Source organism: Buteo buteo, chromosome Z (assembly GCF_964188355.1).
Source record: "Buteo buteo chromosome Z, bButBut1.hap1.1, whole genome shotgun sequence".
Lineage (NCBI taxonomy): Eukaryota > Metazoa > Chordata > Aves > Accipitriformes > Accipitridae > Buteo > Buteo buteo.
In genome coordinates this window covers 70,326,736-70,353,642 of record NC_134204.1, presented here as the reverse complement: position 1 = coordinate 70,353,642, position 26,907 = coordinate 70,326,736, and the positions used below count along the sequence as shown (strand labels likewise).

Genomic DNA, 26,907 nt, shown 5'->3' with positions numbered 1-26,907 from the left:
GCAGGCAGGCGCTTGGCTCTCCGGTATCCCCGGTGGGGGGAATGCGCAGCGGTGAAGCGGCTGTCGCCGCCGGGCGGAAAGCATCTCTCCCGGCAGCGGTCTCGGCGCCGCTCTCCCTCTCCCCGCCAGGCCTCTCTGTGTGCGCATCTTCATCCCCTTCGGGCAAGGGCTGCGGCTTTACGAAGCGCGGCCCGCCGGTGGCTCCGCTGCTTGTGTCACAGAGGAAGAAGCCTCCAGGCAGAGAGCCTGCAGCGAAGAGCCCTGAATTTGAGGCTGGCCTTACAAAAATGCATCCGGGCGCTCTACGTTACAGCAAAGCGAAACGCGCTGCGACCCAAGTCACGCAGAAAACTGCTGCTGGAGGTTACGCTACTACAGCCCGCCTCTTCAAAGTGCTGTGCCTTGAAAACCGGGCGCCCTGCGGTCACGCTTAGGGCTGCTGTGACCGTTAGCACTCGGCGTGACCCCTAGAAATGTAACGAATGCGGCAGAGGAGGCCAGGCTGCGACGACAGACCACCCTCGCACTCCGCAGTCTGTTAAACCGGTATGCTGCAGAGCAAGCGGATGCCGTGCCAGCCGTCTTCATTTCCAGTTCAACTGTTAATAGGTTGTTTATTAGTCATGAATTCTGGCCACGGCATTCGCTATACGTCATACAATTGTGCTTTTAAAAAATCCATCTTTTGTTTCTAAAAAAAAAAAAAGGGTTCAGCTCTTTAGGTCTGCCTGATGATCGTCGGGCTGGAAATAATCAGATTGATGTTGTAGTCTGCTGCAGCTCTGAGGCTTGAAGGTGCTCACAATACTGGCAGCTTGCGATTTCCCTTAGAGATAGTTACATTTAGGGATTTCTAGCATGCCTGCTTTCTCTTCCCTCTTCCTGACCTGTGCATCAAGTAGGTGTGAGAAAAAAGAAGCACCATTAATACAGCTGCTACAACTTGAGAGGCTGGATGAATTTCTGGCTCCCCTGCAGTGGGGAATACATTCCCATAGGTTTAAATGGGGCTGGGATCTAGTGCGTTGGAGGGAAATACGAACGAATGTACTGAATAGGTACATTGCCAGGCATCAGTCCAGAACCTCTCCTGGCACGCAGAAAGCAGACTCAACCTTATAGCTACGTTTTTAACAAGTTGTGTTTTTGTGTGCATGTGTGTGAGAGAGAACTGTGACAATTTCGAGCAGACTTTTTAAGGTCTGAAAGAACCTAAGACCATCCCAAATCTCTGAATTGCAACCAGGATACTCCAGCACTGGTATCAATAGCCATTGTGTGGTTAAGGAAGAAAGCATCCACTCTTCCTGGGAGAACCGCAGGTAATGAACAAACACATCAGCTCCCTTGGTAACTTGTTCAAACTCACAGTTAAAAACAAGTGTCTTATTTCTTAATGAAATGTGCCTCAGGTCCATTTTAGCTATCGGTTGGTGTCAAAATATTGTATGGGCAAGTAGCACTTCTTTTCAGTACTTGCTTGCATTTTCCCACAAGGGAACCATTAAAACAGTGGTAGGTTGCAAAGAGAATTAGTGTGAAACACCCTATGCCATTTATTTCAAAGGCAGAATCCACATTATTTTAGAGGTTGTCAGAAACACCGCCCAGAGGAATAGAATATCTTACAAGAATAAGTTGTTGTAAAGTTCAGCAAAATGGATTGTGAAATGAACAGTGAGATAAGCTTTCAAACTTTTTTTGTTTTATTCAGATGTTCCCAGGATCCGACTTAAATTATTTTCCAGCAGTTATAATGTCTTTCTGCTTATTTGTACACCTACGTGTTTGGTGATTTTCTAGTCCCAGAAACCTCAGAACTTTTGATTCCTTTGCCACAATGTTGATGGGATCATTAGTGATACCTTTGAATACTGCTAGTGAAAGCAAAAGGACATTTTACACCTTCCTCTGTTACCGCTAAGAGATCAGGCTGGATCTACCTACTGCAGTTTCAGACTGCTGTTGTTGTTTATTACAGCTCACTTATATGGCTGTACCAATTTGTCCAAGTTTTTCCTTTGGAGACCAAAAACTTATATCTCTCTAGTAGTAATAGAAAATCTTATACTTTTATTTGCTCCTATTCGAAAGTGTTTACATAGTTTCTCATTTTGAATCATTCTACGTTACTTGTTGATCCTGAAAACTTCTATGGGAGTTGATTACTTGATTGCATGAAAATCACTAGGAAGAGTATTTATGGCTCTCCAGCTTGTGTTTTTGCTAATATCCCATTGACAGAAATGGCGCAAGGATCTGAGCACATACAGCAGTTAACAGATTCTAGCCTCAGTCACTGAGGGTATCTGTCACTGAAAATTTAAAAAAAAAGAAAAGAGACCATTGTAATCCACACAGCATGGGAATTGTCTTCACATTCTCAGTTGTGTTTCTTATAAAGAAGTGTACAGCATTTTACTCATTTATTTCTGAAAACCATATATTTATACTCTTGTAGAAATTAACTATTGAACATATTTCTCAACTGTCCTATTACTATAGGTACCCCTCAGTCTGTGGGAGGCTTTATTCCAAAAAGTGTAAGGGATGTTGTAACTTTCAATCTTACAGAAAAGGCTTGGGTGCCTTTCAAGAACAATTACTTAAAGCTTATTTGAAAAATAAGTCCAAAGTTGAGGCAAACGGCACAGTGATTCACATCTAGGTATCCTACAGTGCAGAGTGCAACACTGCGGCTGGTGTTCAGTTCCTCAGCAGCTGGACTGCACACCAGTAATAGTACCATAGTCACACATCAGTGAAGGTTAAAAAACTACAGAAACAATAATTTTTGATCAGAACTCCACTGTACCCACATGCCTCACAAAGTAGGTCTCTCACTCTGTCTTTGGATAGCACCAGTTCTCTCAGTCCTTGGTGTTTCATGATTAGCAGGTACTTAGTACTATATTCCCATTAAACAATTCCATAATAATTACATTTGCTAGTTCTTGTAACCAGGGTCTTGCATCTTGTTTCTCTGATAAATGAGCTACTCAGCTTTGCTTAATGATGGCACACCTTGGTGTTTCTTGGAGGAGATACAAAATCACGTTTGGTTCTCCTGAATCTGTAGGATGTCATGACATCCGTAGGATGACACATGGGTAGTTCACTCGTGTTCAAATACTGCAGTCCCTAAATTGGATATATATTCTTTGGGCTACAGAGAAAGACCAAGCATGTAGCTTAGGGGAAGAAGCATAAAGGTCTAAAGACTTTTCCTGTATTTCACATTATGCAGCCCTTGTGAAAAGCACAGAACCTCAGACGGGGCACACAGAAAGTGTATCATTCTTGCATACTTCATGACATAACTTCATTGAAAGGCAGAGAGGAAACCAATAAACCATTGTTGCTTATAGCCTGACAGTTAAAACCTTGTCTTGGAAAATGGGAGTTTGGACTTTAACCACAGAAACTTTGATTTATGGACAAACGCCCAACCATTCAACTCTTATCCAAAAGACAGGTGTAAGCACTTCAAGCAATCATTGGACATGGTGTCTAACTCCAAGAGAGACTTAGCAGCTGAAGCGCCCAAGCATATACTGGCACCTCATCTCCTATTGGGATGCAGCTCACAGGGTTTTTCTCCTGACTTATTGAGGAAAATCTTCAATCGAGGTTGATGGAATTAATGGACTCCAGTGTTAGACACTTTGTACCATGTATCGGGCCTGAATATGTAGCCTGGGACTGAAGACTTTGTGATGCATCTTGTCATTCCAAATAAAAATTGTGGGCAAGTCGAAAGTGGGATCCAAGGTGTGTGAATCCTCAGACTGTTGTAGCAAACAACTATACTGCATCTCTTTGGTCTTTTAGCCTGGACAGATAATAGCACTTCAACCTAATAACGATCATCTACATCTTCTCCTCCAGATACTACAACTTCCACCCCTTTACCAATAGTATTAAGTCTTTGTTCACCTAAGTTTCTTTATGTTTGTAGAGAGGGCTTTTTTTAAGAGAAAACCTGGATCTGCAGCTGTAGTGCAAGTTGTGGGGCTACATGACTCAATGGCAGTACCTCTCCGAGAAGGCTTAAGAGAAGAGAACATTTTGTCACACAGATCATAATACAGATAAAAGGTTAATAACCCGCGTCAAGGAAACTCACCTTACTGAAATACAACATTGTGTTTTGTACTCCCAAAGTATTACAAAAGGGTTACTGCCTTTTCCTTTAAGCTTTTTATCATTTAAGGACTGCATCCTGCATGTGAGAACCCGAAGTGCCTCAGTTTATGATGCCGAAGAGTTCTGTTCCTTTTATTTCACATGAAGGTCTTTGAACTCTTGGAAGGATACCAATTGCACAGAAGAGACCTTCTGGGTTATAATCAAGAGGAAACGTTAAGTAAATATTTGTTGCAGATGTCACTCAGTTTGGTGTTTGGAAGCAATGCACCATCTAAAGCAGCAGTTCCCAAACTCTGATCTGGAAGACGAAGCTAAATGATTATGGAGCCCTACATCCGAGTGGGATGACTACTTCTGGGGCTGTGGAAATAGCGCTGCAGCTGTTCCTCAGTCATATAACCTGGAAAGTGAGATTGATCCCTCAGTACACAACAGATTTTGCATGAGAACCTGCTGCTTGCACAGTGATTCACAAAGAAAGCCTTAGAACAAATCACATCAAACATAGATCATGCAGTGAAACATCATCAGACCACAAAACACAGTAATCAGTGAGTGAAACGAGGGCACCACTTACTAAGTCATGCCATACATTGAAAACGCTAACAACTACTAAACAGCATGCATACTGCTGAAGCAAAAAAATAAACTGCACTGAAGAGCTGCAAGGCATTAAGCCACAAGGCACAGAAAGGACTCTTGGAAGAAATCAGTCTGATCCACTTTTGGTGGGAAGTTAGTACACTCTGCATGTGTTATAAATAAAATATAAAATATTGACATTTCTCTCTGTGAGAAAAACACTTTAAAATAAGTTTCTGTTTCTTTGTATTTGTAGTTTTTATATGAGAAAGCTAAAGTGCTGTCTAGTCTTCTCTGCACTGACAATATTTACTGTGTAGCTTTCTGTTTGGAGCCCTTCTCTTTGAGGTTTCCTGTTTCAGAGCTGAAGAGCTCTTAATGCATTTTAGTTCCCAAGGGTTCCTAGGGTTATTAGTTTTGTTACCAAACTGGGTTCATCTGCTTTAACGTCATATAGATTTTTGCAGTTGGAACATGTAACTCAAGCCTCTTTTTTTTTTTTTTTTTAAATGCTTAAGCCCTCCATGCAATTGTATTTTAGCACTGGATTCAGAGCAAGGACACTGGGACTCTTTTACTTCTTCCTAAATCTCACTACTTAATGTTTGTCATCTAATAAGAAAAGGTATGAGTGAATTGAGATGTATAAGTAGTACTTCCTATTTATAAGCTGCATCCTTACAAAAAATTTTACAGAATCTAACTATTGGTAGGCATTCAGAGCAAGCATGTATGTGATGATTACATGGAGGTAAAGCTGGAGAACCATCCAAAAAGATTTCTGAGATTGCTCCTGAAGTTCAAAGAGGGACAATGTTTTTCTCCCCAAAGTTTAATTCTTCTCAATGTGCATGCAACAGATTAAATCTCACCCAATATTGGGACTGTGTGTCTACTAACAAATACCCAAGGACTGCCCTCGGGCAGAGGGGCCAACCTGGAAAGAACTGTTTACATCCACATTATTTACCTTTTAACCTCCAGAACAGGCTGGTCACGTCCGAAGTGCCCACCAGAAATGGTACCTTGCCAACTCCGGAATTGTGCACAGGCCAAAATCTGTGCCAGCAACTGTTCTACCAACTAACTGTACAGAGGACTGAGCAGCAGTGCCCCACAAAGGCATTACTGAGTCTAGTGACACAGATGTAGTACAACCAGCTTAATGTTAAGCTTTTAACATAGTTATTTTGGTTTCTCTCTAGTCAATAATGTGATTCATTCAAACTTTCTTAACCACCTATTTTAGGATGAAAAAACCTCTAAACAAGTTTTTGACTCTCTAGATATTTTGGCATTAAGTCAAAAGTTTTCTGACTAAAATACAGTAAGATGCACCTGGCATCACGTGGCATTATGGCTATCAAAACAAGTGCAAAGTAGGGACAAGAAAATATGTAGAATTTTATGGTGTTTAGCCTTGGGAGCATATGATGCTAGAAAAGCTGAAGCGTGGTCTCTGCAAATAAGAACAAACACATTAAACATGCTTTCTTGTCAAGTATTTTTCTTCTCTTGATGATCCAATACAAAACAAGACTGAAAACACTTTGTTTTTTAATGCACATGGCATTTTATACAAGCTTGTAATAGAGTCATAATCATCACGAAAAACCCAGACTTAAAGGCATTTTCCCCCCTTTTTTGTCTCATCTCCAAGCATGAAGATGTTGTAGTACGGTTATGACTTGAGTAACCTTCGTACAACACCCCTGAAGAGTACTGAAGACTTCAGGACAGTCAAGAACAGTGTAAACCACAAGCAGAATTTGACCTGCAAAATGAGCATGAACAGTAAAATGGATAAACAGAAGCTGCTTTAGAGTTGAGAAGGAGTTTGCAGAATGGATGTGTGAATTCCCCCCCTTCCCCGCTCTCCCCTTGAATTTACTGTAGATCAGCAAGTTATGTTGTGGGGATAATTAACACAGACACGTCTTCTGTTAACACCTTAGCAGTAGTTCTTCAAGACGTAAAAGTAAAGATTACATTTGCTCAATATGCACATAGGTGACATGACTATGTATTTTATCATTTCACTCGAGGTAACTTCAGTTTTGCTTAATTCCTTTGTGTTTTCCTTGTACTTTTAAGACTAGTTCAAGCTACAAATTAGAAATTTAGAATTAACGCTAGTCTCTAAACCATTATCTGAGTAAGAGTTCATATAAATACTGCCTTCTGGTTCAGAGTGTTTGAACTTGGTGACTGTTACTTTGAAAATAGGATAACTGAATTTTGCATAGCACTGTTTTTCTGTATCAGGATGTTGTGAAGTACCAAGTCTTTCATAAAACCAGTATAATATTTTTCCTTTCCAATACTTATCTTTATTTCTCAATCTTTAAAAATTAGTTTGTTTTACTGATTTTTTTCAATTTGCCTGTTCTGTTAATTCAATTACATAAAAGCAAGTTAATGAAATTATATTACAAATATTGGTAGCTTAGTACCGTAGCATCTTTGGGTGGAACTTCTAAATAAGTCTACATTTTTTTTGGTCTTGTACAAGTCTCACAGACTTGCCCAAAAGGTCAGCCCTTACTTTCACATCCTTTTTCCTCCCACTGTAGCAAATGAAGTCACTTAAAACTATACAGTCAACACTTTTGCTCAAGGCATACTGAATACCAAGAACATATTTCAGGTTCTACTTAAGCTTCTGATGTTTTCAATTTACTGGAATTATTCTTTTTAAAGAGGTAAGTACACATATTTTAAAGCATTTCAGGATCATCTATGATTTTAGATGCTGTAACTGTCACTTCTTAAAATATGAGATTTAACATGTCTTTCGCAACCTTTGTCTTTTGCAAATTCTACAAGCAACATGCTGCTAATAACTTAATTGTTCACCTGATACATTATCTACTTGACACATTTGCAGTCTAATCTGTTATTTAAGAATAGGCACAAGGAAAAGTTTCTGCCACTTAAAACAGTCACACCCTGATTCCAGATAGAGACCCCACGGTCCTTAAGGAGTTACCAGAGATAAACAAGCACTGACTACCTCCCTGATGCAAGAAAGTGGAAAACTACAGGGAAAAGTGGCAAAAAGGAGGACTCTCTGTGAAGAAGGTACAGAAGCCTCATGGGGGAATTAGTAGAATTGGAGCTGGCAGTCATTAAAAGGAAAGGAACAGAATAAAGGCAGCCACTCAGAGCATTCAGGAAACAGAAAGCAAGAGCTGGATCAGGTAAGTAGTAACTGTATACTGGTAAACTAGGACCCAAGAAATATGGGGAAATATGGAGAAAAATTAAGAACAGAAAAATGCTGGAACAAACAGTAATAAATAAATAAATATTGTTTGAGGAACAAGCTGAATCTTAAATAAATGAATAATTCAAATCTGCATGAGTAAGTTATCCAAGTTCAGAAATGCATGTGGTGAATAAAAGAAATCTAAACCATTACTGTGGGTTTTACCTTATTGGACTATTATCTTTGAAGGGATCAAGGCAAACATTTTTATTTTTTTTTTCAACTTCAGAGGATAAAAATTATCTGTAGATTCAACATGAAGGACAACCTTCTACCATTAGCTGGCAAGACACAATGACCTACAGTTCTCCTTCACCTCGAGATCCTAGTGGGTTTTTATTGTCTGTTTTTTTTTTTTTAAAACAAAACACAAAACCCCCCAAAAGACACATACACACACAAACCAGCCTTCTTGCATCACTTTTGAAGAGCACATTTCCAGTACAGCAGTAGCTTCATTTGTTAAGATCAAATGAGGTGAAAGGCACCAATAGAACATTCTTTAAAGAGAGACAGACTAGTAGCTTATCTTAGGTAAACATACTGCCACACAGAAGAGCAAACTACTTATATTTGTAAGGGCAGTAAGTGGACATATTACAAAAAAGACTGGGGGGGGGGGGGGAAGGTAGGAAAAACTATGCAAATACCTTTGTCGTTGTGTACCCTCTAGTGGCTGTGCGAGGTTACGCTGGCCTCACAGTAACCGAGCAAGCAATTTCCTCAAGAAGACAGAATGCTTACCTCTGCAATAGTTCTCTTAAATAGACAAAAATTCATGAGATCAGGGTTCCGAGCAGGCAAAAGTATGGATTATGTTAAGTGTTTAAGTTTACAACCAATTCTGCCTTGTTAGCTTAATCCAATGAAGCCAGGTTTTCCACTTAAAAAGCGGTAAAATATATCAAGCTATTCACATAGCAAACATTCAGGGCATGTGCCTGTGTTACTGTGCCATATATGCAGGCTGCATGCAAACTGCAGCAACACCATTAAGTCAAGCTGAGTATTAGTTCTCCAGAAGTTGTCTAAGGGTAGAAACAATGTGATACACAGGTTGCACAGACCACGTAAGAGCCACTTATACATGAAACAGCAACTAACGGCTTAAGAGTATCATACAAGAGTGCTTTAAACTAGAACAGGCTGTTATGCCTCCATGTGCTGAAGAAGTGGATTACGTCAAGGACCAAAACTGTCATCCAGCGCAAGAACAGTCTGCAACTGAAAAGCTAACATTTAATTTAGTTCAGCTTAAACAAATACAAAAGACTGTACTACAGACATTTAAGATAAACCCACAACCCCCCCTACACCCTCCCCTCCAATAAATAAAAGCAAAGGTCAGTATCCTAGTCAGGGTACCAAGTCCTCTCCAGGACGAAAAAAAAAATAAATCCTCATTATGTTACGACTTAGCAAAAAGAAATCAAGTGCATTCTATTTTGTTGATGGAACATGCAGCTGGTGAAATAGGAAAATAACAGCAGCCAGGAGAATATATAGAGTAGGTTTTTAGCACCTCATGTCTATTTCTTCATTAACTGAAGATCCAACAGCTAGTTGCATCATTCAACTAATGATGCTAGTCATTAAACAGAAATGCCAGAAAAAAACCACCCTGGCAACTGCTGAAGTGTTCAGTCTTCAACAAATCACTACACAATTTGGGAAAGAGGAAAGTATTTGAGGCCTATCATTATGCTGTGCCATATAAATGAGGTACTTATGCTACCATCACAATGAAGGCACAGGGTGAAGTAATTAGATTATGTACCAATACTACATATTAATTATGAGAAAAAATCAAAATACTGTCTTGAAATGACATGAGATAATAATGCATATTCAAGTTGAAGACTTCACAAAGAATAGAATGCACATAACAGATGTACAGCATGTCAGCAGTAAACTGAATACCAGGCTACATGTACAATAAACATCCCTTTTAATAAAAAGGAACTTTTATCTTCAGTACAGCACATAGAGCGACAGAGCTGTCCTGTCAGTCCTCCAGACAACTATGAAATAATTTCCCTTCAGATACAGCAACTGAGAACTCAGCAACAAGAGAGCTCACTCTACTCTACAGATGGCAGGTGCAGATTTTTTCCTGTACTTCAGAAAAAAGCTACATGATCAGATAGCCTAGGCAGCTCTTCTTTTATGTTGTTCACCTGCATAATTTTTATAAGTGTACAATCATAAGCAGAAATGCAAAAATCCTTCTTCCTGTGTGGTTACAAGTTGAGTTCAAGAAGTTAGCCCCTTTTCCATTTTTGAAAACAACTGTATTGCTTGTCATTCATCCCCATGCCTGAGTTTTGCAATAATGCAGTACAAGCTTGCCATCACTTCCAAAACACTGCAAGAAAAAAAGAAACCAAAACAACAGCTGTTAAGATTATTCATGGGCTAGCACATACATGAAGCAAAACAAAGAAAAAAGCCCCCTGCCAGATAACTGGGTCATGGAATACTGTTATGGATGACAAAGCTCTCCATCATAACGGAGGCATGACAATGTACTGCATGTAAAGGGATGCATTTCCAGAGATTGTACGAAGTCATGTCTCTCTAAATCATATTCATACAGATCTGTGAATATCAACTACATTACATTTAATGCAAGATATTACCAGCATAGTTAGGGGCAGTAACAGAGTTCAAGTGCCAGAATTGTACTGACAAATCCTGGTAAGCACATTTGGAAAGGATATTTAAGATGAAAATCACCTCATAGAGGGTCCCAACTTCCTGGTCTGGAGATGGAGCAAAAGACTGGTTTACATATATGAACTGCAAGAAAAGAAAACAGAAGATGGGAGATCTCCCATAGATCTCATAGATCACATAGAAGAAACACTCTGCAGCCAGAGGTGGGTAAATACACTCTCTGTTCACGATTTATAATCTTTACAGTTCATAACAAAATACCACAAATTATTATTTTCACTTCCATGTGGAGGGGCAATATGACTTCCATGAGTCACCTCTGACTGGCCAACCAGACCAAGCCAAAGCAAGCATGTGGACTTCCTTCTCCTGCAAATCAACCCATTAGTCTCCCATACAGCAGCACAATGTGAACTCACTGGTTTTGTTACTGCTCTTATTCCAAGTATCCAAACCATTCCCGCTATTCTAAACTTGCTCAACTAGAACAGCCATCACAGAAATTAGAATTTTGTTCTTTTTTGAAGTCATCCTTCTCACTTCCTGCTCCAAATGTATATACGCATATAGTAGCTAGTCCATAACATCAGAGGGCCTTGGGATCTGCAGTGCTAGGTGGCAACGTGTAGTAGAGTATCGTGCTATTGCCAAAGAAGAGTTACAAAATTCCTAGGGCTCTGTTTCTGTAAATACCTGAATTATTGCTCTTCTTTGAGATATTAAGCCTTGGGAAAAAAGAAACCCTTCATGATTTCCAGGTGAAAGAGATGGCTAGCGAAACTGTTTGTGCCAGTATGCTTAAACAATAGCCTCCAGACCAAGAACAGATGGATTTCATCTATGCTTCAGCTACACATTTGACTATTTTGATGAGTCTAGCTGTAACGTTATATCTTGACTGAAAGCTTTGAAGTGTATGGATGTTAAGAGTTTACTGCTAATTGCAAATTAGTACAATCATATTTCGGAATCTGTTCCAGCTCTTCCAATGTTATCAGAAGGCCACGTGGGCTTCACAGGAAGGAACATGTAAACAATACTGGTAATGTGCTGCCAAACTGCGAACGTTTCCAAGCTACCCATTTTAAAGCAGAAATCAGTCCCATGACAGTAGTTAAACTGTTTGAGAAGTAAATTCTGAAGGAAACAGACACCAATATTCAGAAAGTCAACCCCAAACACTTTAGACTTTTTCCCAAATACTCCTTCCGTATACCTGACTTCTACAGTTACACTGTGCGTATGAACTTTTCACTGCAGTGCATCGCTGCACAACGTGCACACAGCTCTGCACATCCGCATCAGACAAGAAGAAACCGAGACACTGCAAAAAGGCCGAAGGTGGGAGCTGAGCACCCAAGCATACCCATGCCGCACCGCTACAGCTCATCTCAACGTTATGCTGCGGTGTGTACTTCGAAGAGTTTTGCTGGTGCCAAGTTTCCTGCTAAAAGCCGCAGTCTAGACTCAAGACAGTCTCCCTGCAAGGCGTGACAGCTTGGGCCCCGGGTGAGCACAGCCCCCCGGCACGGCTGGCTCCTGGCCACCCCCGCCACACGCCGGGACAGGCCAGGCCGGGCCGCCAGGTGCCTGCCCCTACCAGCTGCTCGGAGGCCATCAGCTTGAGGAACTTCTTGATGAAGTCAGCAAGGCTCTGGATGGTCCGGGTCCGCTCCACGGCCCACTTCTTGGTCTTCATGATGGGGGTGTCAGCCACGGCCCTCAGCAGGATGTCAACTGCGGGGCAGGGGCAGGCGTTAACGCCGCTGGCGGCGGACGCGCCCCCCCGCTCCCTCATTGGCCGGACCCCCTCCCGCTCCCACCGCCGACTGGCCAGGGCACCTGCCCGTCACCGCACAGGCCCGCCCGCCCCGACGGTGACTTCTCGCCCCATTACTTTTCTTTTTCGTGTCGCCGGCGGGGTCCTCGGTGCCCGGGGAGCCGGCCGGAGGTGGGACCGCGTCAACAGCCCCCGCTGCAGCTGCAGCTCCGGCTTCCGGGGCTTCCTCCCCGCCTTCGCTTCGGCCCTTGATTTGAGGCGAGGCAGGCGGCTGCTCCTCCGCTTCTGCCATTGCTGGTCCCGGAGCGGCGGAAGTGACGCCAGGCGAGGCCGCGAGGCCAGGCGTTTTGTCCCTTGCGGGACGCCGCCTTCCCGTCAGGTGACGGGGAGGGGCGCGTCACGTGCGGCAGAAGCCGTTCCGCCGCTAACGGCCGCGGGTCGCCGGTGACGTGGTGCGCGTGACCCGCTGCCGCCGCCCCGAGAGCGAGGGGGGGAAGGGCGGGGAGGAGGAAGAGGAGGAGGAGGAGAAGGAGAAGGGGAAGGGGCGCAGCGCAGCGAGCCCGGCGGCCGCCGCCGCCCGCCGCCGCCGCCGCTCCCCCCCCTCCCCCCCCGCCACCACCATGATCAAAGCCATCCTCATCTTCAACAACCACGGCAAGCCGCGGCTCTCCAAGTTCTACCAGCGCTATGTACGGGCGGGCCGGGGCCGCGCGGGGCCTGCTTGCCGGGGCCGGGGCTGGGGCGGGCGCCGGGGGAAGGGAAGGGAGGGGAAGGGAAGGGAAGGGAGGGAAGGGCGGCCGTCCTCCTGGGGCGGCGGGTGTCCTCGGGACCGGCGGTTGCGGGGTGAGGCTGTGGGGGTTGGTAGGCTTTGAGGCGGCGGCGTGGGCCGAGGGCGTGGGAGAATGGAGGGTGCCGGGACCTGGTGAGGGCCGTCAGTCGGGGAAACGAGATTTCGAAGAACGCCGTTTTCCTAGCTAGCGTCGTTTTCACCGGCATTCGTCCTTTGGTAGTACTGAGGGTGAAGGAGGGGAGTCTCGTTCCGCGGCGGAGTCGGCTCTCTGAGCCTACCTGTGGAAGCGCTACTGTAAGCTCTGCCGTGCTTTCCAGCCCGACTCTCGGCGTCTCTGTGTAGTGCTGCGTGCCTCCGTGCTGGGGCAGAGGTGTTGGAAGTGGGAAGATGAGTTTTATGGGACTCCCAGGTCCAGTAGGCAGAGCCTTTTCCTTTGGAAACTTTCAGAGTACTGTAAGAGTACGGTTGAGGTGAAAAAGAAATGTAATGAAACAGAAAGGTATGTTCTTTTATGCGGGGGAAGGCAAGAAGCAGAGCAGCTCTGAAAGTGCAGCACAAGCACTTGGTCTGAATGAGGAGAAAGCGCAGCCACGGGGAGTTAAGAAACAATGTGGAAACAGTTGATTTAGTTCAAGGCTAAGAGATTTTAAGGTAGTGTTCTGACCACGTATTGTGTTTCCTAGCAAATTGGCTCAGCTCAGGTTGGGGTGGTGTTGGGCATTAAAACACAAGAAAACAAGTGATGCTTCCCAGAATTATGTAAATAAAATAATCACCTTCAGTAGTGCTATTACTTACTTGGATTTGTGGCCACTTACTTGCAATTCTGGCTATTACAGAAGTCATTTAACTTTGTCAGAAGGGACATATCTTACTTCTACATCTTGGAGCAGAAATGATGACTGTGACACTTTAGTTTGCACTGTCAGGCTTTTAATTAAAGGGTGTAACTGATACAGGTCATTGCTGTGGAAGACTGAATTTGATCCCTTCTCCTTAGAAAGGCAATAGTGGGAAATTCTAGTACAGGTGTTTGAACCTGTTTTCTTTTTTCTCATCAGTGCTGGCTTACCAAGCAGATGTCTTTTGTCTAGCATTTCTAATTTAAAAATTAAAATGGAATATTCTCACCTACACATACTGATAAGCGTTCCCTTTGTGTGCATCCCCACTCTGTTCTTGATCCATTGCAGAACTACAGTAACTTACTAACAAAGTTTCTTTTTTTTTTTTTTTTTTTTTTTACCTGTCACTGTGGAGGTAACAATTAAATAGGTAGATGAAAGACTTTGGAAAGGTATACAAAACTTGCATTAATGTGAAACACTTAACTTCCATTCTCATTTTCCATTCAAATGTAATTATCTTTTTGTGTTTTCTGTTACTGTTGTGTAATCAAAGTCCTGGGAGGGAGAAGCAGAGGAAGGAGAGGAGTGAATGGCAGGAGGTTACCAGATTTTTCTTGCCAGCTCCATTCTGCTCTACTACTTTCATAACTGGAATTAGAACAAATAAATCTTCAATGCTGAAAGTAGGGTAATACATCTGTATACAGAACACCTTGAAATTTTGAAAATGGAATAGCAAATGAAATTAAGAAATTATGTGATGAGGTGATTTCCCTAAAGCTTTGTGGTGCACAGAAACAGATGCAATTGTCTTGATTATCTTTTTGTGTGTGACTTCAATAAAACAGGTTTATTTGTGGACTTTCTGAAACTTTCACAGACATTTAATACCAATTGAACCAGTACTGAGGCAAATCTCAATTTTTTTTCTACAGATGGAATTATCTTCTGCTTTCTAGAGAGATTAGTTTGGTCGCATCTGTGAAAGGGGTATTTGTTTGCTTTGTGATACCAGAACTTAAAAAAATGTGTAACTTTTTTCCTTGATATATGTATGAGAATGGGAAGTGTTTCTACTGCATAAAATGAAGTTAATAATCTTTTGTAATAACTCATGGCAATTAAATAGGAGGACATACATGCTGTGGTTTTATGTTTCAGAATATAGACCTGTGGCCATAATTTCAAAGTTAAAAATAAGTTTCTGAACAACTTTGTCACTAAGGGCAGATTCTGAAAACAAAGGTTTTTTTAATACTCAGTATCTCAGTTTCTTAAGGAAAAAAGAAACATTGTCTCTTTCCTGCTGCCATAGAAAATATAGGGGAAGTAATGGAGATCACTGCAGTGGAGTAAGGCAGGCACAATTTAAGGAACACCAACTATAGAAACAGAGGAACCTGCACTTCATTGCTCTGTGTTTTATGGAGCAATTTACTTCTGCTGGAGATTTTTGCTGATGTCTTTGTGGATTCCAGAGGTTGGTTGTAAAATAATACATGAATTGAAGGTGATGCATGCAAACCACACGGATGCCAGGCTTTGTTTGCTTAGCAGTCACGCAGGGTACTACACTGTTCTAGCTGAAATCGCTTTTAAGGTACATGGCCCAGTTTTGCTCAGAGTGTTTGTTCATATAATGGTTTAAAATGCTGACTTACACGCTTTGGCAGGGATGGGGGCTATTTATACTTGATAGCTTCAGGGTTCTGTGCTATAAAACAAATGCAGGATTTTAGGAATTGTATTTAAATTTTTTGACTGTGGAAATACAGGCTTGTTAAAAATGAGTCCACTCTTACAGAAGGGTAGCAAAAGCAAGTGTGCAGGAATGATGGAGTCGCAGTGGGGACTCAAGAAGAGTCAAGCAAATTAAAACTTGGAAGTATTCTTTCCTTCTAGCAGATTAGTAACTTAATGGCTTAGGAGAACCTGTTGCTTATGATGCCAATATGTGTTATGTTTTTTTTTAGCTACCCCACCCCTTCACGCTTTTGAGAATTTTTCCCTCTTGTTCGTGGGTGAAAATAGTTTCAAAGCATGTCCGTAGCTGTTGAGGCTACGGTGGAGATACAAAAAATTCATAATACTTGAAGACTTCCTGTTTGCTTGAAGAAACTATTTTTACATTTTTTTAGCAGTTTCTTAAATACAATCACTTTTTTCACAGTTGTTTCTTAGTAATGTATTCTGCAACTTAACTTGTAAAAATGTCTTTTTGTGTTGAAATGACAAAAACAATATGCAGCTTGTTAATTGGCAGATTTAAGGCTTCAGAAGTAGACAGTTTGAGGGTGCTGATGTACTTTGTGTTCTATTTATTAGCTCTGTGTGCTATGCATTGTTAATTAATCCATTTCCGCTTGATAGCAAAATATGTTTTCTTTCATAGAGTGAAGATACGCAGCAACAAATTATCAGAGAAACTTTCCATTTAGTATCAAAACGTGATGAAAATGTCTGTAATTTCCTAGAAGGAGGATTGTAAGTATCAAGTTTGAAATAAATGCCCAATACTTACTGGCTAGCAAATATCACTACTGCTGATTGTAATATAACTGTTTTTACAGCTGTAATGTAAATGCCATGTCACTTGAGACATTTTAATACACAAAGAATATTATCATGTTGCACCAGGTATACATATTCTTTACAAACTGAAGCATGCATATATGTATCAAAATGATTTAGGCAATAAAACTTATTCTTTCTAGTGCTGTAACTGACAGAGAGCCATATCTGATGCTATATTTGTTTCAGACACAAGTTGGGGAAGAAACAGGCAGATGATACCTAACCGGTTTCCCTATAATCAAGCTAAAGATTTCTAGTGTCATTTGAAGAGGTATTGGCATTTGCATACCCACTGAGAAAATTAAAATATTTTGTAGCTGGTGTTTTGGCTTGAGCTCCTAAAATTTGAGTGGACAGCCTCTGATAGTAGGATTTCTCAGCCTTATTGTCAGGGTTCAGGCTTGCTATATGAACTAGGAAGGAAAAAGTAAGTTTTTAATGCGCTAACTAATGCAATGTCAACCAAGATTTTTTTATTAATATAGGTAGAGCAAGGTGGAAGGAAAGCCAGACGTGTCTTCTGTCTCTAGAAGACACACACAAAATATTCCTTCTTGAATCGTCTTGGTTGGTTTTTTAATGTGGTCTTGCTTTAGTTGAAGAGAAGAAATTCTGAAATGGAGAACTGTTTTATTTTGAGATATTAGTCATCAAGAGTAAGTAGTTACAAAGCCACCTTATAGGAAAAGGAGTCATAATTGATGGAGTAAGATCTTGATCTCCAGTTTAAACACAGATGTTGTCATAGCCTGTTAAATACCGTAATTATGGAAATTTCTAATTACTGCAAGTTAGTATGTTAATGCCTAAATTTTCTGTATGCAGAGACAGTTAAATGCTTAGCTGTACTGTGTCAGCTATGATGTCTTCTTTCTGATCAAGATGATTCCTGATTTTTTTATTTCATTATTTTTTAAACTAAAATTGTTCTATTCCAACTACTCAACTGGTGATTCTGTTGTTAGGTTCGTGGAGATGATTTCAAGCTGGAAACATGCTGGCTTGAATTCTGTAAGTGAAAGAAGCCATTTGGAGCCTTTTAGAAAAATCACAGCTGTGTAACAGAAAGAAACTAAGGCAGAGGACACAATTCTGGCTTTCCTCCTACTGCTCAATTCCAGAGTTACCATTTCAATATGTTTTTCCAGAGTTACCATTTCAATATATTTTTCCAGAGTTACCATTTCAATATATTTTTTTCAGGTGTGGGTGGTTTTTGTTTTTTTTTTTTAAGGACAGGGATCACTTTATAGTTTGCAGTTTACCCCAAAGGCCTCAACAGTTTATATATACTAACTCTGTACTAAAGTATTTGAAAGAATTGGGTAAATAAAGCACAAAAAAGGAAACTTTAATTGCCATTTCTTTCCACTTTCACATCTGTTTGTAATATTTTTGTCTCGTACCTCTTAACTGTATTTCCCGTTCCTCAGGATCAATTCCCCCTCCCCCCACCCAAGCATTAATGCAAAGCAATGTGCTTAAGCAAAAGAGACCTAAAAGATTTCTTGTTCTTTTTATTTATTGATGTATTCTCTCCCTATGATAGAGGCAGAAACTAAAGGGATGAGTTATGATACACCAAACAGGTGATTCAGTCCTAGTACAGAATTAAGGGAGAATTATGATGTTCATAGCCATGTAGCTTCAGGCTACAAAATATTTTCATTTTGATTTGAGCAGGCCTCCTACTGCTCAAAGCAGATATCAATGATCTGAAGAACATCTCTTCTTATGATTTATGTACCTTCTTTGGGAGGGCTATAGTAGAAGAGTGGAAGTAAATACCTGTTTAGACCTCCTCTCTTGCTCAGTAACTTGATGATCAGTGAGTCCATAAAAATATAATTGCTCCTGTGACTTTAACATTGCATCGTAAACTATTGCTTGTCATACAGTCTTATTTCTCAAGATACCAAACATTTTGTAGCACAAGAGTGTTACATGTTCTTGGGAATTAAGTGCAACATAAACCCAATTCAGGGCTTTTTCTGTAATCCAAATGCCAGTCTGCATTATAGTTTTCTTTTTCTGTTGATGCTCCTCTGAGAAGGGCAGGGAAGGATTCATAGGCATACACTCTGTTAATCTGTAAAGCAGATTAATCCCTGTACAGTCCCCACTAGTCTGTAATGGAAGTACTTTTAATACCCATTTTTTGGTGAAACTAAATGATCTGTTTGAATTGATTTTAATAAAAAGGTGCATCTGTTGATGTAATTGTTATCCGTATGGATAACAACAACTGTGCTTGTGTGGTAAATGTAACTTGGGCTGTCTTGGTACTTAGTTTTCTTCCATTGTAATTATATCACAAAATAAAAGTTGTGATATAGTTAGATTTAGGAAAGCTCCAGCCAGCCATTAACAATAGGCCTCCTATTAACTGAAATAACTGTGAGGATTTGCCCAGCTTATCCTGAGATGCTAACTAAGTTTTCCTGTTTTCTTTCCTGGTTAGATTAATAGGTGGATCTGATAACAAACTAATTTACCGACATTATGCCACCTTGTATTTTGTCTTCTGTGTGGATTCTTCAGAAAGTGAGCTTGGCATTTTAGACCTCATACAAGTAAGTTTTTTTGCTGCTTTGTTTTTTTTTTAATAAGTGGAATTCTACTTCTAAGTACCTTAGAACTTCGATATTTAGCTGTATCTTTTTCTGTAATACTTAGAAGCGAAGGTGGCTTTCATACTGTGAACAATGCCCAAAGTGCTGAGTATTAGTTTTAGATTGCTTGCAGTTTTCTGGACTGTCTTTGAAAAAGTTGTTTCCCAAGTTGATGAGAAAGTAAGGAAACAGTTCGTTTGGAACATACTGAACAATCAGCAGCTATTCTTTTTGCTGCAGCTTTTCAAGGCCTTGTTTTGGCTGCAGGTAAAAATGGCGCAGTTCAAACATTCGCTAGGCAAGTTTAGATTGTGAGAACCTTGACACATAAAGCTCTGTGTGTGTGTGTATACACACATAGATACACATATATATTCACTACAAATATAAAATGGATTAACACATCCAAAACCTCTTTGAATGAAACTTGCCTTGTTGCTTGTGAGCCTTTGGTCAGATATGCCTTAGAAAATGAGTGCAGATGCCGCCCTAGGCATGTCTTCTGCAACGGGGGGTGGGGTGGGTGGGAAGAGGTGAGGAGAAAGAGAGCCGGTACAGGTTCTTTGTGGATCTCGGTAAGAAAGGCTCGACAACAAAATGGCTTAGTATGATAACTGTTTGATAAAACCGAGTAGGGAGAGGAATCTAGACAGTAAATCTTACACCACTTCAGATGCTGGGCATCTTGTGTTCATGCAGCATCCAATGGAGCCCAAGTGGATTTTCACGTGGTGCACTGTGCAGAGCAGATCCTGTCCATGGAGTGGGGCTCTCCCTTTTTTGGACCTTTGAGTTACTATATAATTTCCTCACAAGAAGACAACTCTGTTCCTAAAGGATGTTCTTATGAGGACTTCTTGCTGTGCTTTGAAGTACAGAGAAGGCCATGCAGGTGGTGTAATCACTGGTACGGAGTGGGAGCTGCCTGCAGGCTCCTCTGTTACAGTGAGCTGCCTCAGTTTGTCCTGCAGCCAAAGAATTTGTGCAGCACAGTGCAGGGCTGTGCCTGCTCAGGTTATGTTGTGTGGATTACTAACTCCTAAACATGCAACAGTCTCTTGGTCAGGATCGAACCATTCCACTCCTTGATCCATCCACAGTTCACATATCCCAAAGACATTGTAAGTCATAGATTACATTAAGAAGATAGAAGCTTGTCAAGCCTAGTAGAGCAGACGTGGCCTGTTCAAGATCACTAACTCCTCAAATACGTTGTCTTCTGCACGGCTGCCAATACAGCATGTATGATTTAAACTGTTAAATATGTCTGTATCAACTCAGCAACAAAAATAATTTCTGTATTACAAACACTTATGTCAAGAGAACTCTGGCTACACCAGTGATTTTCAACTTAAAATTTGCACATAAACAATTTCACTGAGGATTGTTAGTATAGTCAGATGTGACAAAAAATAGTTTTGCACCATGAAGTGACGTATGTCATTACATAAAATGGGTCTCATATATATGTGTGTGTGTATGATTCACTTACTGTTAAGCCTTTCAAAAGCTTGCGCATCAAGAGAATTGATTTATTACATAAGTAAAATCTGTGGTAACCTGAGACATGAGCCTGTATCTATATATTATTTCACTGCAGAAAGCACTGTGAGCCTTAAAGGTTCAGTTCCCTGCAGACCTTTCTTGGAGCTGAATAGCTTCTCATAGTCACCTATTGGTGTTCAGAACTGCTGTTCAGTGTTTAGTGCTCTTCTGGACAGTAGATACAAATTGTATTTCCAAGTGGCTGTGTGGGTAGCAGGGAAGGAAACTTTTTTTCTAGATTTTTATATCATCTTTGGTCATAGAAACATTCTGCAATATGTGAACTGTGCAAGTTACTGAGTGAGGTATACAATGGCCTTACCTGTTTTTAGCAGTTTGTTGTACAGAGTTGCTTAGTTACTTGTTGCATAGTGTGTCTTCTTACTTGGAAGTGCTAAAATATTTATAAACTGAGAAAAGAAGCATATTAATATTTCATGTGACTTAGGGATATTTTTCAGATAAAGTGGATATTATAATATCTTATATTTAATCAGATAATAAGGATGGGAAAGACTATCTAGGTCAATTGTCTGACCTGTTACATTTTGCAGGGCCACTATGCAAGTTCAGCTAAGATTTTATTCATTATGGTATATTAAAAATGTAACATCAGTAGCTTCTAGTTATTTCCAGTTACACAGTGTAACCTAAATTTTACTTTAAGATGTTGAAGCAAATTGCTTGAGCTTACTACTACCTACATTTATTTAGCCCTCAAACTCTCTGAATCAGGGATATACTAAACTTTTCTCTAAATTGTGTTGCTTCTTGTGCCAGAAGTACTTCGATGGATTTCAATCTCTCAGTTTTTATATTTCACATCTTTTCCCTTACACCCTGGTGTTTAATTACATGCCAGTATAATTACTTGAAGGAAGCAGAAATAGTAGAAATGCTATTTCTATTTCTAGAAATGCTTTACTTTTTTCTGACCCATATGATTTTGAGTATAAATACAGTCTCACCACAGTACCTGCAGCTGTTCAGTATTCTCATTCTCTAGATCATTGTAATTCAACCATTTAATCATAGCAGAAAGTATACAGAGATTAATTAAACATTTTTCATTTCCAGTCTAGCTCACAAGGAAGATCTGTTTAATCCTCTTAGCAATAGCAATCAGAATTAAATGTATCTTACATTGGAAAACACCCTCAGAAAGTTTATTATTACATCTCAACCCCAAGTGCAATTCAGGCTGGCAGTATATAGACATACATCTACTCAAGCAAATAAGCTTTGTCTGTTTTTTATTGAGAAGTGTTGAACTGTCTTCATACATCTTTGTTTACTATAGTTCAGAGACAACACGGGTAACAGCCATCTGGAGTTTGTTATGAATCATACATATACTGAATTGTTAAAAAAGTAGTTGTGTAGAGGGCCAGTTTATGATCTCATGAAAATAAACTGGTGAAATGAACCTAGAACTCAGTCTAGCACTTAAAGGTTTTCTGTCTTGTAAACTATATAAATCTATAGTGGATTAGATTATATATGGCAGTCTGCAGTTCTTTTCTGCATAAAGTTTTTGTTGTAATAGATAAGATACTGCTGTGAAGGCCACTTAGATCACCATTAAGTCAGAGCTGTTTCACAGGTAAGTATTCTTGGCTCAGGCCTAATGAATACACTGCATGTGTTACAAATCGCAGACTCTGCCTCAGATTTCATACTGTGTTCAAACTAGACGTGTTTGAACTCCTCAGGCAAATTCATACTGTTAATTTTTGTCTGTTTTCTTTTTTTTTAATACAAACACAAGATTCTATTTATTGTTTTTTTATTAATTGGATGGGAGATAGGTCAGCATCGGTGCTACACTTGGTAGGTTTTGTAGTCTTTTGGATTCAGTGTGAATTATCTCACGAGTTGTAGCTATTTCAGACTCTTCTCATTAGCCTGTGAAGTGTAAGGCTATAGCGCATGGAAATAAAGTATGTCATGAAATATAAATAGCTGTAGACTGCCATGAGGAGAAATTGAGTGACATTTACAATGGTACCTAACTGTCTTACGAGCCTAAAAGCCTATGTCAACTCTAAGCATTTTTGAGGATTTTAGCCCATTGCTGTACTTCCAAGACATGTTGACTAAGTAAGCAGCTAAATCTGTGAGATCAATCTTTCATGAAAAGTTGCGTATAGGCTTACAAGGTAATGTTGTTCAGTAAGATGCATATGGGAAATGCAGTGCAGTTCATGAAAGATGTTTTTCTCAGTTCCTAAAGATAAATGATCCTGACCAGAGATGCTTTTATGCTAATTAAATAAAAAAAGAAGAGGCATATGACTGGTATACCTGTTTTGGCAGAAAAATCCCTAACTAGTTCTCAGTTAACATGATTAATTTATTTTAGAGTTGGGTGGAAAGTAAAGGGCAGGAATTAAGAACAAAAAGAACATTTTGACCTAAAAAGCCTTATTGGTAATGCATTAAGCCTATAGGTAGGTCTGCTTGAAAGACCTAACACACTTCTGTTTTGACTAATCAGCAGGACTTGTACAGTCTTTCCCTTACACTGTTACCTTGGCATTCTCTGTATAATCTATGAGTAGTTTAAAAAAAAAATTATTGAAAGAAAACTGGGATGTCAGTGTAAGTGTGGGAAAACACAGCAGCTGCTCCAAGGATTTCCCAATTAGAAAGGCTGTGTAAACACTATTTGATTTCATGTGCTTGCAGTCATATGTGAACAATGACTTAGAGCAGAAGAGAAACCAGTCTTGTGTATGGAGAACTGGCTATATGATCGGACTGTTATGTTCTAAACTAGTTGGAGTCTCAAGTAGCATTTGAACTGTCAAAAGCAGTGAAGGAGAGGACTCTCCATGGGCAGATTAAATTAATTCTGTCTTGAGGTTTACCATTGCTGTTTAGCCTAGGAAGAAGGATGCAATATTCTTGATATGAGTAGCTCCTGTTGGTTTTACTTCATTTATTGTACCTGCTTTTGTTAGTATTTGACATTATCTAGCATCAGATGCATTTAATTGATAGGTGTTCTGATTTTTCTGCTAGCCTTGCTATCTTCCCAATATTAATGTATATTTTATTCCTTTGTTGTCTTGTTTGCCTAATTAAAAAATGAGCCCTTTGGGGTAAAGGTGGTATTTTATGTTTGAAATATTACCGAGTATAGGAAGCTCCTGGCTTGTGTATATCCAATAACAATATGGTATTTTCATTCATGTACTTTACTCTCCAGGTGTGTATCTGGCTTTATTAAAGCATATTTACTACAAAAGAAAGGTGTGGGTTCTTCCCCCCCCTTTTTTTTTCTGTTTACTTGCATGGAGATGTGCATAGTTTTTTCTTTAAATATAAAAGATAATGATTTCAAAAATGAAGCACAAGGGGGAGCTAGTAATTCATTGTGCATGCATCTTTATATTCCTGCTATTTGACTCATTTATTTATGTTTATTTTCCAAGAACTTCACAAGGTGCTTTTGAACTGATGTGTGGTGTGTTTGTGTCCCGAAATAATTGGCGTGTTTTCTCTTCTGATTATTTTGATCTACAAGTCTGCAACATCTGAAGTAATTACTGAAGTACATAAATTCTAGCACTGCTTGCCATAGTGTGCAATTCATTTGACTCTCAAGTAAAATTATGATGAAAATGGCTCTAATTTTATTTGAAGGCATCTTAAAATAGGTCAAAGAATATTAGTCTAAAAAAATCTAGTTTACCTTGTAGACTAATGCTTTTAAAGACCAGTTATTTGTAGTAGACGTATACCTTGTCAGTGCTGGCATTACTCTTGAGTGAACTCTTCATCATGAATGGAAGATTGAAGAACTTTCTGTAGTTTCCATAAGAAATCCTTAGCCGGTGAAAAATCTCTCTGAAGAATACTCAGTGCCAGCTGATTTCCCTTAGGTTAAAAAATGCTTGCTTTGTATTACTGGTCATGCATTGCAAGCAGAGATCTGTGAGTTCAGTCTGTGGTGGTGTCACCATGTAATGGGTAAAGGTTTAAAAGTAACCGTTGTAACTGTGAATCAAGTGTTGTTGCAGGAGAAACCCTAGTTACTGGAAGAAGGTCACAGAAATAAAACTTCTGTGTTGTCGATGTGTGGGCATACATATGGCTACTAAATACACATATCTGTGGGGGCCTTTTTGGAAGATTTTTGAGTTTTAGTTTTTAACGTGTTCCTTTGTTTTCCAAGGAACTAGGTGGATGTCAAAGTCAGAGTATGTAAATTTGTGTGCAAACTTGGTGATGTATATGTGGAATATCTTCTTTTCTTTCAAAAATAGTGTCAAACTGTTAGCTCTTGTAACTGAAACCTTTGGATAAAGGTTACGTTTACACTCTATTTCCAATCTTCTTCCTGCAGCTAATACCAAACAGCACTGTCCTTGTAACCGCATTCTCCTAAGGTACAAGGAAAGTAAGAGAATGTCTGTGGTCATTTGTCTTGCTGCACATAGTTGTGAACTGTGTAATTCGTTCTGCTTAACATACAAGTTTTATGTTTGCTCGCATCCCTTCTTTATAGTACGTGTTATTATCACAACAAATTAACAAATACTTGAAGGAAAAAAAAAGATGTGGTTCACTTAGCTTCAGTATAATTTAACAGAAGCATATTCATTTACTTAGTTAACTGTTGTCAGTGAACCTTACTGTCTTGAGTCTGCCTGTGAAAATGCTCTATGTTCCTAGTTTAAGTTATGAATTGGTATTTGGTGTTAAAGTATAATCCTTGTTCTAAATGCATGGAACATCAGTTAGGTGTAGTTTGACTTTAAAATGGAGATTGATAATACTAGTAATAGCAACAGCAGAGTGTGATCCTCTTTATGGTGTAAGCAGGATCTGAGACTGGGGATTCAGATGTAAAAGTAATCTTTCTTGATATGCAAGGTAGACAACTGGAAATGGCCGATGTCAAGCAGACCTGTTTCACTGGGTCTGTAGACATAAATATGTATCTATAGAAGCAGCCCTTTTATCAACTTTATTTTTGTCAGCAGAACATGGCTTCTCATTCCTGTTTTTCTGGGCCTAGGTAGTCTGAAATCTGGTTCCTCTCAAAGACTAAGATGGGATTAATAAACTGTGTTGAAAAGAGAGAGAATCAAAACCAGGTGTTTGACTTCTTCCATATTGCTGCTATAAGGTTTGAGTTTAGAATTGCAAAAAAAAATTTAGATACAGTGACAATATTAAATGCATATTGTGACAAAACGGCCTTGAAACATATAAAAACTGAGATTAAAATTTCCCACAAGTTGCAGCTTATTTACTAGTCATTAATAAATAATCAGTAAATTCTTACAGAAATTCTTTTTAATTTTGAGGACCCTAAGCTCTCAAACTCAAGCATGTGTTTAACTTACAGGTCTTGACACATCTCATCTAGGTCAGTAGGAGTTATCCCTTGCATAAAGGGAACTGTGTTTATACCTCTCTAACACTGGATGGAGTCTTTGTTAGCACTCGCCACAAGCGCATAATGATTGGCATTCAGGAGCTTCGGGAGTGCAAGTACAATAATCTTTTCATTGTCTGGCCTAATTGGGGGCTGTGATGCTCTTAGGTTTCCAAAACTGGCTAACACAAGGAGGGAGGAATCTGTTACAGAAGTACCCAAAGCAGGGTAACGTGCTGTCCTTATCCAGCAGACATCATCAGTGGCTGGACTTCAGCAGCTGCTTGGATTTTTCTGCTTTGTGCACTTACATTCTAGATTCAGGGAGGGGTTATTTGCCTGGGTACAAACTGCTGGACTTTTCTAAATTTTATGTGGTGGTATGCCTGACAGGATAAGCAGGTGTGATATTAAGACAGCTACCTCTTTCCTTGGTCCATCCTGAATTCAGCAGGTCTAAACCAGGTGAAAACTGCTGTACTGTTACTGGAAGCCGTAATGCTGACAAACTTGCATGATGCTGACAGTTTGCATTGCACATGTGTCTCTGTGTGTCAAAGTTAACAGTCATCTGGTTAACTGGGAGATGCCTGCAATGTAGTAGTTTTTAAAAATAGTAATAATAATGAAGAAAACTAGCTGATTTTTTGCTTAGTAATTGGGTTCTAATGAAATGGAAGACTTTGAATCACGG

The 26,907-nt window shown here is 40.0% G+C and overlaps 2 protein-coding genes across 10 annotated transcripts in view; one reads left to right on the top strand and one right to left on the bottom strand.

Annotated features, from left to right (window-relative positions):
• Positions 1 to 9,930: 9,930 nt before the first annotated feature.
• Positions 9,931 to 12,790, bottom strand: ATG12 (autophagy related 12). Its single transcript, XM_075020466.1, has 4 exons — positions 12,573 to 12,790; positions 12,276 to 12,412; positions 10,736 to 10,798; positions 9,931 to 10,364 (listed from the first exon to the last, which is right to left on the bottom strand). Exons 1-4 carry the CDS (start codon positions 12,745 to 12,747, stop codon positions 10,305 to 10,307), a joined length of 435 nt encoding a protein of 144 aa, XP_074876567.1. The 5' UTR covers positions 12,748 to 12,790; the 3' UTR covers positions 9,931 to 10,304.
• An 83-nt stretch (positions 12,791 to 12,873) lies between these two features.
• Positions 12,874 to 26,907, top strand: part of AP3S1 (adaptor related protein complex 3 subunit sigma 1) — a 47,140-nt gene continuing 33,106 nt past the window's right edge. For 5 of the 9 annotated variants that reach the window (XM_075020460.1, XM_075020463.1, XM_075020461.1 and 2 more), the window contains exons 1-3: positions 12,906 to 13,144; positions 16,486 to 16,577; positions 19,129 to 19,240. In XM_075020460.1, the coding sequence (XP_074876561.1) occupies positions 13,076 to 13,144; positions 16,486 to 16,577; positions 19,129 to 19,240 (273 nt within the window). In that variant the 5' untranslated portion in view covers positions 12,906 to 13,075. Of the gene's footprint in view, positions 13,145 to 16,485; positions 16,578 to 19,128; positions 19,241 to 26,907 lie in introns of all 9 variants that reach the window. The other 4 variants (XR_012648956.1, XR_012648955.1, XM_075020465.1 and 1 more) reach the window with 1 other exon arrangement.

What these genes read in the sequence shown, in the direction of transcription:
- ATG12 (XM_075020466.1), bottom strand. Translation starts at nt 12,747, where the DNA reads ATGGCAGAAGCGGAGGAGCAGCCGCCTGCCTCGCCTCAAATCAAGGGC. An exon ending in TGATGGCCTCCGAGCAGCTG is followed by an intron (nt 10,799 to 12,275) that starts GTAGGGGCAGGC and finishes CTTTTCTTGCAG; the next exon opens with TTCATATATGTAAACCAGTC. An exon ending in AAGTTGGGACCCTCTATGAG is followed by an intron (nt 10,365 to 10,735) that starts GTGATTTTCATC and finishes TTTTTCTTGCAG; the next exon opens with TGTTTTGGAAGTGATGGCAA.